Here is a 13,488-nt window from a genome sequence, read left to right on the forward strand (position 1 = left end):
AGGCAAATACATGATTACTTGTAAAAGATATAAAGAAATCTAACAACCTAAAAGTGTGTCACTTTCTCCTTACTGTGATTTGCCCAGAGTTGCTGATACCTCAGCAGAAATTCTGAATAATATTCTACTAAAGGAATATTACATTTAACAGATTTTCTTTCATTATTTCTGTATTACTAGTTCCTTTCCTTTGGATGATGAGAAAATACTTATTGTTTAGGAGCTGATATACTTCTATGTTTATTCTTCAGGTATTTTTAAAATCTTCCTAGTAACTCATTACAACACACCATAAGTTATTTTATGATTTCAAAGCAGATGCATCACTCATCATTTTCAGTACTATGTGCGATATTTTAAAAGCTGCATTGGAGCACTGCACTTCTACAAATTTTAACTCACTTTTTTGGTCTCCATTTTTTTGGAAGGAATTATCCTCCTTTTGTCTGCCCAACACAATGTGGTTTGCTTGTGGGATCCTATATGAAGAATGGCTAATATTTTGTATGAATTCATTTTTACAAATCACAACAAAAGGAAGCATCATAGGAGAAATTTTCACTTCCTGTTAACAAGTGCGCATGCTGCTGAATATCTGTTCACAATGTTCTTATGAACTAGAGTATCCTGGCAAAGTGATGTACAACACCCCTTCTTTCTCTGACAAGGACTGTGAAAGAGAGAAACCAATCTAGCAGTAGGATTCTTGCAGCATAGCAGTTGTTGTCAGTATGACCTGGCAATTGCTGCCCATAAGACAACTTCACCAATAAATATACATTACGCTTGGTTTTTTTTAAAGCAGAAAATATGACTGTTAACTTTACCCAGTAGTGTAATTTTTCAACAGGAGTCTCTGGGGCATATGTTGAGTTGGTATTACATCACTTTCCATGCTATTTAAGACTTCTGCCAAGTATTACAACAATGTCTGGCATTAACTCAGTGGAACAATGTTCTTTACTACTGAATTACTTAATTGAGTAGAAATGGATGCAAAGGGTAAACTGAGCAGTTATTTGCTTGGATTTTCTTTACTATGTGGAGCAAAAAGTAGTAGACATCTAGGATTGGATTTGTTGGATTTGTTCTAATGTGAATCATAAAAATGAATCCAGTAGACAAGGTGTATGCTCAGTGCCTTTAATCTGAGAACTGGACGAGCAGTTGCAATAGATAAATGGATGTACATAGTATCATTTTTCTAAAATCAATTGCTTCAATGAAAACTAAATTATTTCAAGGCTTATTTCTTAATGTTAATCTACTAACTTTATTTTAACCTAAAGTCACCATGAAAAGCTTCTAGAAACAAAATTTTAAGACATAGTTTTCTTTTGCATCCAACAAATGCAAACAAACTGGATTTGTAATAGCAATGGCTCTGTTTGTAGCCATTTTCACTCTGACAAGAGTTCATCCAATTCTAACATTTCTTGTAACTTCAAGGAGTTCAGAACGTGTTCTCGCCTGATGAGTTTGAGTAATGTTGACAGGAGAAATACATGCATACTGAAGAGACACTGACTCTCCTAGATGCTAATTTTTTATTATTATTGTGCATGATGGTATGTTAGAAGTGTTTAAAAAGACAATTTATCATTTGGATTGGGTTTTTTCCTTAATTTACAGAAGCATAAAGTTTAAAAGACTTGAAGCTTATGCTTTTCTTCAGGGTTACATGTTAGACTTTTCACATCATCTCAAAAGGGAAAGTATAAACATGTTGCATATGCCTAACAAACATTATCAAATAATGTTATAAACAGATTAGATCACCCCTTAGTGTTTATACTTGTGCCAAATTCCTGAAGGTATGATACTGTAACAACAAACCACAGCAGACTAAATACAATCAATTTTACAAGGATACCTTATGGAATACTTGAATACTTGAGTAAACCATACATGTGTTGAATAGTGTTTGTTTTGCAAATGTTCATTTAGTATCTGCTTGTGCATTCATAGTTACAGGCTTCCCATCTGAACATATCCATTCTAACAAAATTTTGGCAGCAGCTCTAATTACAGTGTCATGCGGGTTTGTACTTGTGTGTGTAGTGCCTCTAAGAATAACATAATATTAAACAAACCCCTAACTTCAATGTTAATGAGCAAGACTTCCTCACTCTGCTGTAGGTTTTTACTGACATACAAAATCAGAACTAGACAATTGCACTCTAATTCCCAGACAACATTCAAATAGTGACCAGACACAACACAGACTCCTCATTCAGTAGGGTTTTTTAAAAAACTCATCATTAGATATATTTGTCACAGCACTAAATGTACCAAGGCTGCTTCTGACATGCTTTAACTTTAGAAATCTTCAGTGATGGGGACTTCAGAGTCTCCCTAGGTCATTTTGATGAAGTAAACTTTGATGTTAATACAGTAGCATTATGTTAAACTGAAGTCATATATAAAATTTGTTTTTCAGGATTCTGGTCAAGACTTTTCAGAACACACTGTAAGCTTATTTATTCTTGAACCATTCCCACCAAATACTGTTTACTAAATCAATAGTGAAGAAAACATTCCAAGTTCATTTTTAAATATCAACCTGAAAATTACGTAAGAGATATTTTAGTATCAGCAGAGCAGAAGGTGATGTCTGATGAAATGTACTGTAAAGTTTTAATCTGTAAAAGTTCTGTTTCCTAAAAAGTCTGATAACTTTGTTCTACTAGTCCTCTACTTGTATTTCAGTGTAGGTAAATTCATGATAACTATTTCAATTCACTGTCACTTTCTTTGTATATGGCACTTTTCTTCAATTGGAATGCTGCTGGCACTGTTACCTTGACCTCCAAGTTCTCTGACAAAGGTATCTGCATGCTGGTGGTAGCTTAATTGATCCCAAAGTTTATGTAACTTATAAACTTGTAAGAGGCTTGTGCAAATCGTTCATGGTGACATCTGTCACTGCGTCAGTTAAGAAATGTGAATTCCCTTTTTTTGGCTACTATCTCCTGTTCACCTCTGTTGTTTGTGGAGAGAGTTGGGGAAGTAAAGACTCAGTCTAGCGAAATTGGTTAGGTCATCTTAGTAACAAAAAGGATTTCCTAAGATGAATGTCAATAGCAATAGTTCTAAGAATTTCTTTATATATTCTTAATCCAAAGAGAATGTAATTGGTATTTCTGATTTTGTGAATCTTCAATGGCATGGTTAAAGGTTTTCTGAATCAGTCTGTAACTACAGATGAATAAAACACTAGCTTGTCTTATGATTCCACGGTAAGAGAAGGTGGTTTATATGCTTTAAGTATGCATTTTGCTGTTCTTGCATAGCAAGGTTTCTAAAGTATCAACTACATTTCTTGGTTTCCCACTATCCAGTTCTTCGATCTTGATCTGGAAATATAAAGCAGTTCAACCAAACTATTTGTGTTGCTAAAAACCTTGATGGAATGTTCGCCTTTTAGCTACATATGGATGGGATGGCTGCGGTTAAACATCAAAAGGATCAGCAAGATAAAAAGTATGGTGTTAGGGTGAAAAGTAATCATCCAGCTTTTGCAGACATGGATGCATTGTTTAAAGACCTGCTAATTGATATAAAGAGTATGAGGATTTTTCTTCCCAACCCCAAGCTTTTTTTCCATAAGAAAAAAACGGATGACCATCTTGAGAATTACTATACTGGGCCTTTTGGTTACAGAAATCAATGACAGATAGACATTTGCTTGCCTAATTCTTTTCTAGTCTCTATGAACCAATATGAGGATTTTGTTTTTGTTAACATTTGAGCTGATACAAGAGCAACTGCTGACTTGCAACTTGTCTCTAGTTATTAATTACTACTTGAAAGGACATGCTTTGATTTCCAGTTTGCCCCCCATTTGCCTACCTCAACTCCAAAATCCTTCTGATTAGCTGACTTATACTTGTGCCTCAAAATGCCTAAATGTGATAAGCAAAATAAGAACAATACGAGCAACTGCTGATTGATATGCAGAATACAGTTGATAGTTGTATTCATAATTTCTCACTTATTGCAGTCATCCCTCTGCCAGCATAAAGTCAGAGGAGTCAAGACAGGAAATAAGTTACACGCCCCGCCCCTGGTGTTGTGAGCAATGCAGCTACCAGATTCTGCTATTTCTTAACAAACTTCTGTACGTCTTGTCAAAATGAGATTGTTGTCTGCTAATTCATCAGTGGTTGACACAGGGTGATGTGGGGGAACAGACCCCTGGGACAGAACAAATGATAGTTCAGTGGGCAATTTACAACCGAGAAACAGAAGTAAAAGACCTGCAGAGCAGAAGGGGTAGATCACAGTAACAAGATAGAGAATCAACACTTAAAATGAATCTATGAATCTCTCACTGCAATTTTTTTTGCTGTGAGGAAAGAAAAAGAATGGCAGTGGAGGAGCAAAATACAAACAGCTAACAGACTTTGTTTTTTGATTGGACTGGCAGGTCTAACAGCTGCCAGAGCTGACAGTATCAATGTGCCTAGTTGCCTACATCCATGCTAGCAACTGTCTCTGTGTAATCACTCTCTGCTAAATTTCTCTTTTAAAGTATATCTTAATCTTCTCTTTATATTTATCTTGCTTTAGAAAGAACATAAACACCCGCGATGACTTCTTAATAGGTAAATGAGTAGTTGAAAATACATGTTTCAAATAACTGGACTATACCTCCCTCTTCCCAGTCACTCTGTGTAAAATAAATTTCTCTGTCTAGTTCCTATTCTTTTCCTCCATTTTCTGCCAAATATCAACAATATTTCTTTCTCTCTTTCTTTTTTCCCCTCTACTTTGGTAGGATGGCATAGTTTAATTTTTTTTTTAATTATTAAACTGTAATAACCAAATGATTTAATGGCATAATCACTAAGCAGCAATTATTTAATTATTAATGTTGTTTGCTTTTTTCCTTCACTTCTCTGAAGTTCCAAAGTACTCTGGAAGCATCTCAAGGCTAAAGATAATAACAAAAATGCACAGAATATTTTCCAAGCTAAACACAGTAGTCAAATCTTTAGAGCTTAAGTTCACAAGGAGAAGGACATTTCACTTATTCTTCTGAAAAATACTTGTATTTGAGAGAGAATTTACACTAAATAAATTGAGTATATGTGAAGGAAGCTATGGCAGATGTTCCTAGCAATAAGTTGTGATAAGTATGGGTTGTAAAAGTTGAGAGATACAGATTATATCTGGTTAAGTACTTTCCCATTATTTATGTTCAAAATTCACCACAAATATTTTCATATTTTACTAAAGGAAGAACTACACTTTACTATTATTATTTAATTAGGGTAGAATGGGCAGCAAAATTGGGAGAAAAAAAGAAAATCTAAACTTGGAAGCATTCTTAGACAGCTGTTGGCTAGGCTGAGAGAGCACTATAGTCAAAAAGGTATGGGAAAAAATGAATTCCTTAGTCACCTTTTGATTCAGAGATTTTCATATGCAAATTCTGAAGTGAGTGAAAACGTGGTTCTTTGTGGTACTATGCTCCAGGACTGTTCTCTAGCAATCATGGCTTCACTGCCTAGTTAAGGCCTCGTCCCACAGTTCTGCGATGTCCCACTCACCCGAAGCAATGGGAATGTTTTATTCAGTAAAGGTTTGTAACAGTTGATCATGTATTTGATTCTATTATTTAACCCACTAGGTAAATGGCTATGAAAAACCACAATGAAAACACAGGTGCACAATGAACCTCCAGTCTGAACAGCATACAGTTTAGTATCTTATACTCCAGTGATTCCAGCAACATACTCTGTTATATTTTAAGCTGCTTGTATTTAATGATAACTCGGGGTAGAGCTTTCCCTAGCTTTTTGTTTGGCCCTACGGCTCTGTGGAGTTACCGGTGCTTGTGATCGACTGTACCGCACGGGAAAGGCCTGACCGCCTGTCACGGCCTACCAAGGGCCGCGCCTGCCGCCCCTGACAACTGCGCTCCCTACTTACGGGGCACCGCTGAGGTGAATGCCGTTCGCGGATCCTCTCCCAGCCCGCGGGGCCCGCCGTGCATCTGCCCGCGTGGCGGCTGGCCCTGTCAGCCCTCGCCAAGGCGGTGCCGTGCCGGACGGCTGGCGAGCGCGGACGACGGCTGCAGCTGGAGAGGCCGGAGGCCCGCGACAGGCCGTGGCCGGCCGCGGGGTGTGAGGCCCGGCACATGGCGCGTGGCACCGCCCCCGCGCGTCCCGGCCCGGCCCCGCCCCGCGGCTGACGGAAAGCAGGCGCCGCTGTGGGGCTGACCCGCGCTCTACCCGTCAGGCAGCGCGCTGGGCGCCGCGCGGCCACCCCCGCCTCCCTCCCTCTCTCCCTCCCTCCCTCCCTCCCTCCTTCCTTCCTTCTCCGGCGGCGGCTGAGGTGGGGCGCCGCGGTTCGGCGATGTGAGGCTCCTCCGCCAGCGCGGCTGCCTCCCATCCCCCCGCCAGCCCAGCAGGAAGGGAGTGAGGCGGCCTGCCGCGGCCTCTCCGGACGCGCAGCACGGTAAGCCAGCCCGCTCCTTCCCCTCGGCCCTCCCTGCCGGGGCGGCCTGCCGCTTCCCCGGGCGCAGTGAGCCGCCGCTCGGCGGCGGGCGGGCCGCGGGGGGATTGTCGCCTGCGAGACCGACGCCATCTTAGGTCGCAGCGCGGCCTTGCACCCCTCTCGCGTCTGTGGAGCGGAGACCCCCCGAGCTGTGAGGGCTTCCTCGGGGCCGCCCACAGTGTCCTGCTGAGAACCGGAGTGGGGGTCTGCCCGCAGGGGCGTCTCGGGCAGGGCTCGCTCTGTTCTACCTCCGCCGTCCAGGGGCTGGCCGCGGCCAGGGCCCCTGGCAGTTGGCAGCGGATGCCGGGCTTGCCGCCGGGCCTCCTCCCCTCCCTCCGCTTCTGTGGTATGCGGGCCTCGTCCAAACCCGAACCTGCAGCATCAGTCGAGTCCTTGCGGTCACCCGGCGCAGGGGAGGCGGGACGCAGGCGGCCGGGCTGTGCCAGAGACGACGGCGCCAGGGGCGCTGCGGGCGGAGCGGCAGCTGCTCGGCTGCCCTCGGGGACTTGGCTTCCTCCCGCCCTCGCACCCATCGCAGCTCGAGGGTGTGAACTTCTGACTGGTTTGTAAGAACAATATTGCCCTTTCCTAGGCGGAGCTTATCCTCTCTCATGGTAGAGAGGGTAGTGTTGGCTGGTTTAGTTTAGTTTAGTTTCGAGGGATGTTGGTTTATACTTTGGCTTTTTAAACTTTCAGGTTCAGTTTCAGCTTGGTCATCGTTTCTTTGTTGCTGAAACAAATGCAGCACTCAATGAAAATACAGTTGCTAACAGTCCTGATGAAGCTGTGGATGGCACACTCTTCTACAACTAATGTAATGCAAAGTTATGTGTCTGTATGGGAAGTCATCTGAAAAGTACAGTGTGGGTGCTCACCGTAGGGTCTGTGTTGTAAATAATATAACTTCCCTGTTCGTTTGAAGTGCAGCTATTAAACTGGAGGAAAAAATAATGTGTAAATAATTCACTGATAATACTGTTATGGAAAGATGACAAAGAAGGCTAGTCTGAGAACTTTCTGGTTAATGTAGATGTTCTCACTCTTTAAGCTCACTACCATCTTCACACTAGTGATTTTGTTTCAGTTATTTTAAGCCAATATTGAGTATTGGAAAGCATGCTTGACCTTAAGAGTGGAATAGGTGAATTGCATCTAAAGTAATAAAATGGCTCTTCAGTAACTCTAAATCTAAAGGTGCACTTTTGTAGGTCACTTTCTGCTGTTTTCACTACAGCTGTTACACTCTCGTTGCATTACTAATGTTTGTATAATTTTTCTTGTTTCTATGTGACTGCTTTTAAATCCTAACAGTGGAAAAACAGGTTATAAATACAACTGGCTTTTAATAAAGTTAGGTATCTTTAAACATAATTGCCATGATAATTAGAATGTCCAAACCAGTGGTTTTAAAACACTTATTTAATCAGGAGCTTATTGCTCTTTTGTGCAATAATTTCAATTTTTTTCCTGTACTGTATCAGGTTTTTAGTTCATTGCTTGTCTAGTAACTGTAATAGTGTTCTATGGACTTGTGTCTTTGCAGGTTGCTGACTATCTGTGACGCTTTTTAGCCTAGAACAATGGCTTAAATGCTTTCCTTGATACATATAGCATTTCATTGGAGTTCTAGACATCTCAGATCCATGGACTACCTTTAAGGAGATGTGTATATGAATGTGTAGATATGTTTATACATTTTAAAAAAAAAAAGAAGAAAATAAACACTATTGTCAATAGGTTTACCTTTCTTATACTCATGTCTGTACCTCCACTGGGAAATATTTTCATGCACTTTAATGAAAGTAGAGACATGGTTCTGTCTGCTCCTCTGTGGTAAGCTATCACAGACTAATTATTTCTACAGCCCATCACCAAATTGAGCAACTCATTACCTCTATCCTGAAATTGTCTTCTCTTATTAGATATTAGACAGTTTCTTACTGTGTCTGTGCTGAAGACTTCCATTTCAAACACTGTTGATAGATAATGAGGGGTATTCTTAGTTTTGCATAAATATACTTTCAAAAAAGAAAGTCGATCTAATATTTAATATATACGTTGCTCTTGAAATATTTTTGGAAAGGAGAAAATCATGGGAAACTACAGAAAAATGTGAATCAACACTCTTCATTTTACAAGATAAATCATTCGGTTTAAGAAATACCAGTTTATGATTATGAATGTAATCTTGATTCTGTGACCTTGAGTGTAAGGTTTGATAGTCTTTAATGACATAATTGTATACTTTAGTGCTGGTCTGATGCCCTGGCTATTAGCTTTAGGGAGTTAAACTGTCAGAGAACTATCACTGCATAACAGTGGGAAGTCAAGCTTCCTTAACTAGCTTTCCTTGTCAGGTAAGTGTTGGATCAGCTCAAGAATGAGAAGTAGTGGGTTTTGTTGGGAATGGCCTGGTAATAAGACTAGCAATAGTCTGAGGCCTTCATGAAAGGAACTGTTGCTTGGATATTCTTCACTTTTTGTCAAAGCAGTCCAATTGAATTTCATGTGCTTAACTGCTCATTAATTTCAAGGAATTACTGTGTTGGCTGGAGTTACTATTGGGTTCCTCAATGCAAAACTGTATTGTTTTCCCTTTGATTTACCGAAAAATGGAGACATTGAATTTTGTGAAGCTCTGTGTCTTAGACAAAACAAACACTATCGTATTGGGATCCTGATCCTGGTTATTGCTGAGATAGCGTTGTGGTTTTATGAAATTACCGGTCTTGTTACACACTTTATCAATAATCTGATTTGTAAAGAAATATAAAAGTTTCTCTTTTCCAGAAATACTTTAAAGATTATGTTAGAGGCTGTGAAAAGAGAGAGGAAAACTTCATTTGCCATCACCGTTTATTTAAAAACCAAATAAAACCAATTGTGATTAGAGGTGCTGATGTTAATTTGGTTGATTCCAAAAGCTACATGTTGTCATCACCGTTTTCCAACGTGACTTTTTTTTCTTTACTACAAGGGCAGGTCTCGAAGCACGAGGGACTCAGTCTAATGAGATCTATGCAAAATTTTTATGAAGTCATAATTGATAATAAAAACTCTAAGCAATGCATTGTGGATATGGTTTTGGGGTTTTGTTGCTGTGTGTGTTTTTGTTTGAGCTTTTTTTTGTGGGTGGTTTGTTTGGTGTTTTGTTGTGTGGGTTTTGGGGAATTTTGTTTTGGTTCTGTTGGGTTTTAATGAAAATGTGACTATATTGGAAGCCCTGGCAAAGTCTTAAAAAATTTGCGAGGTTGTGGTTTTGATTGGAGTTTTGTTTGGTTTGGGTTGAGTTTTTTCAGATGCAAAGAGAATAAAGCTCTAACTAATGTTTCAGTAACTCATTTGTGCTGGGTATATTACGTGCTTCATGGTAGAGTCTTCACATTTCTTGTGAATCACTTATCTTTTAAAAAAACAGTCCTGTGCCAGGTATCTTTCACTATGGTGTCAGAGGCTTCCTCTGATAGTTACTGGTGGATTATTCAAAAATAGTGTAAATTTTGTGGAGGATATCTTTGGACTTTTTTCATCTTTAATAGCAAAGGTGAGAATTCAGATTATCAGAGAAGTGATGTGGTGTCGATCTTTGAAGATCTTTTATATCAGATCCGGTTCAACCTATATAATACATGGTGGGGGGAAAGGAAGAGTGTTCTATGGGAATTATCAAGTGCAGCAATCTGTTCTGAATAGTGAAACATTTGTTTCATGAAAGTACTGAATATTTTGGTATGTGTGTTTTGGTTTTTTTGTCTAGTCTCAAGATGGCAGAATTATTTATGGAATGTGAAGAAGAGGAGCTAGAACCATGGCAAAAGAGAGTGAAAGAAGTGGAAGAGGATGATGATGATGATGAGCCAATCTTTGTTGGGGAAATCTCAAGCTCAAAGCCAGCTAGCACATGTAAGATAACATTTTCCATAGTTTACAACAGATGCTTCAAGGTGTAAACTTCAGACTTACTTTGAAAATACAGAATTTTTAACAGTAAGACTTAAGAAATTCTACATCTTAAAGCTCTTCTGTAGTTTGCTGTCATACTGAAAATTTGAATTCTTGAGAAATTCTGTCCTAAACCCCAGGTTATGCACATCTCTGTCTACCTCTAACCTTAAATCTCTGAAGTCAAAACAAGGATGTTTGAAGGTTTTAGCATTAACAATATGATTAAAAATCCAATATATACAATGCTGAAACCATGCATGTAATTGCTCTTAATATAGCTGATATTTAGTTAGATACTTAGAAGTGTCTGCCTAGTAATGTGCATGAATTTAAGTCTTCATGTTACAGTGCCTCTTTTTTCTCCACCCCACGTTTCATGTGCTGGTGGACAGTCTGAATGAGTGGACATTCTGACAAAACCAAGGTAACTGTCCTAAGTGTCTGTAATAAAAGCACAATCAAGAAAAGTGATTAATGTGAAAATAGTGGAAGCCTTTCTCCTAAGTAAGACATTTTTATTAATAAATTCATTCATCCCCTGTAAAACAGTTATGGGTTTTTTTTCATCAAGTTCTGTAGTTTTCTCCTAATGCAGGCAGTGCAGGGAGTGAGGTTAGGTGGTTATGATGACAGCAGATGTGTCAGGATTCCATGTTTATCCTGTGCTTGGGCTTTGGCAGGTAAGTAAAGGAGAACATTATTTTTGTTACTTAAATTAATTCTAGTAATTAAACTTTAATTTTGGTATGCAGCCATCTTGTAGTCAATTGCTAAGAGGTTTGACCTAAAGTTTCTCTAGCTATTGAATACACAAGACTGTCTGGTGCAGTTTACTGCTTTCAGTTTCTGCTACACTTGTGTCCGAGATTGCCATAGTCATTTTCTGAAGGTATATCTTTTGCAGTGAAGAATCTCCAGATAAAATGTTAAACTGCTTCTCTGTCACACTCTGCTGCATGGACTTTGGAGCTATCATTAGCTGTGTAGTCGTTTTAGTTCACAATACTTTCATCTTGTATTTGAACTCTACTTAACTTTGTTACTCACTGGGATAGTAATTCTAATGCTTCTTATACTAACTTTAAAAAGTGGAAAATTGTGTTTTAAATATTAAATACTGAAGATGTCAAAGTTCTCACCTGAAGATAGTTCTTAAGGGTTAATATTTTTGAATATTTTAAAAATATTCTAGATCCTCTTGAAAATTTGAAGAATATTTTACTATTACTCTAAGAAGTTTTTTGCAGTTACGAACTTCTAGGAGGACTGAAAATTACCCTTACTGTTTTCTGGAAGGTCCAGAGACCTCTGGATTGCTGTTGGTCATTGGCAGTAAGTCATGGCATAGAACAACCCTTAAGGCACTAGGCATATGTTAGAACAACAAACATGCCAAGTTTCATTGCAGTTGTTGTAGTCTCCAGATTTTTTTTTAGTCATAAAGGATAGAAATAGTTCAGATGAAAAATATAATTTTGATACGATTTAGCAACTTCAAGAACTTTGGTAAAAGATAGAGACTTACAATGTATGCATCTTATTCTAGTGCTGTCCATACTCGGTCCTGACACAAGTAAAATCACCTATGGTATAACTTTTTTTTACTTTATCTCTTCTCCTTCCCTTTCCCCAACTTTTGTCTCTGTAATCTTCTACTTCACTATCAAAAACAGCTATGGAAGAATGACCTCAGTTCTTCTCTGGCTTGTAAGTAGTACTACCTGGCAGTAGTCAGGCTTCAGTTTGTTATTGGTGATAGACAAGACACAGTGAACTCAACTTTGCTTATCACTGTTGTTTTTACCTGAGAAAATTCCTGTCTGACCAGATGAGGAGTTAGATAACAAATGGAGACTCGCATGAAGTTCTTAATTTTTCTGAAAGGTATATTTTCTGCAATGCATAGCAGGTTTTTTTAACCTTTTCCTGACAGTGCCATTATCAGTTTTTTATACAGACTGGTGTGGAAAACTTGAAGGAAGTAGTTAAACACCCAACTTTGACTTGCTGGCACAGTGTCTTGTACAATAAAGTGCCTCTTCTGATGTACTGGAGGATTAGTTTGACACTTAGTTCCCTTTACTGTTTCCTGCAACTAATTTTTCCTACAGTTACTGCTTATTTTTCTTGCTTCCTTTTTCATAATGATACAAACCTGTATTTTGTTGCTATTTTAAAATGTTGTTCTTCATATTAACTTTCTTATACTTTGGTGTTGTTTTACGTAAACAAGACCAATAATGCTTTGATGAGGAAAGGGCACATCAAGTCTGTGATGAATCAGTTGAGTCATATAAATCTAGTTTATAATTTCAAATCACTGGCTTCCTGAAATGTTCTTTTTAAAAACAGTAAAATCTACCTTTGTGTTTTAGGATGTGAATTGTGTGCGCATCAGACTGTCTGAAACTGAATATGCTTTGTGAGACGTAAATTAGGATAGCTTTTTTTTTAGTAGGGAAATGAAGGCTTCAGTTTCATTTCACTCTGGAATTCAAATGTGAGGTATAGATTTATTAACAAACACAAAATGTATGTTTGTAGCTAAATCCTGAATTAAATTAATCCTTGCTTGTAGTTAGCATTGTGTTGAAGTAAAAATAGTATTACTTTTACAGGATGAAGTTTCATCATATCTTAAAAAATGCAAACCTGTTTGGATCTGGTTGCAGCTGCTTTTTTAGTATGATCTAAATACAGGTGACTGGTTGAAAGCTGTGATCTTCTGAGCTCTACTACTATTAGATTTATTTATCAACCTGAGTAATGTATACTAATGAGCCATTGTTAGTGGAAACAGTCTTAAAGTTGTTAAACACAATGTGTAGATACGCTGAGATCTGTCGTTTGATATCCTGATGTAATTTGGCCCTGGTTTGAGAAGGTACTCTAAATCTTGTTGGTTAGATATGGGAGGATCAATCTAATTTCATCTGCATGTTTTCACATGTCAGCAAGAAACTTGACAGGAACACTAATGAAATTGGGAATCCAGCAGTAGAAACATATTTTGATTTGATGAATATATATTTGTAACAT

At 38.6% G+C, this 13,488-nt stretch overlaps 1 protein-coding gene and 1 long non-coding RNA gene across 15 annotated transcripts in view; one reads left to right on the top strand and one right to left on the bottom strand.

Annotated features, from left to right (window-relative positions):
- LOC129210530 (uncharacterized) overlaps positions 1-6,074 on the bottom strand; it is a 38,043-nt gene extending 31,969 nt beyond the window's left edge. The window contains exon 1 of the long non-coding RNA XR_008578563.1: positions 5,938-6,074. This is a non-coding gene — a long non-coding RNA (uncharacterized LOC129210530). The remainder of the gene's footprint in view (positions 1-5,937) is intronic.
- A 150-nt stretch (positions 6,075-6,224) lies between these two features.
- Positions 6,225-13,488, top strand: part of ZNF280D (zinc finger protein 280D) — a 50,080-nt gene continuing 42,816 nt past the window's right edge. For 13 of the 14 annotated variants that reach the window (XR_008578560.1, XR_008578559.1, XR_008578562.1 and 10 more), the window contains exons 1-2: positions 6,225-6,465; positions 10,262-10,407. Coding sequence is in view for 9 of the 14 variants with exons in the window: in XM_054836314.1 (XP_054692289.1) it covers positions 10,269-10,407 (139 nt within the window). In the remaining 5 variants the exon portion in view is untranslated. Of the gene's footprint in view, positions 6,466-10,261; positions 10,408-13,488 lie in introns of those variants that run through there. The other variant, XM_054836321.1, reaches the window with a different exon arrangement.

Source organism: Grus americana, chromosome 10, assembly GCF_028858705.1.
Source record: "Grus americana isolate bGruAme1 chromosome 10, bGruAme1.mat, whole genome shotgun sequence".
NCBI classification, from domain to species: Eukaryota; Metazoa; Chordata; class Aves; order Gruiformes; family Gruidae; genus Grus; species Grus americana.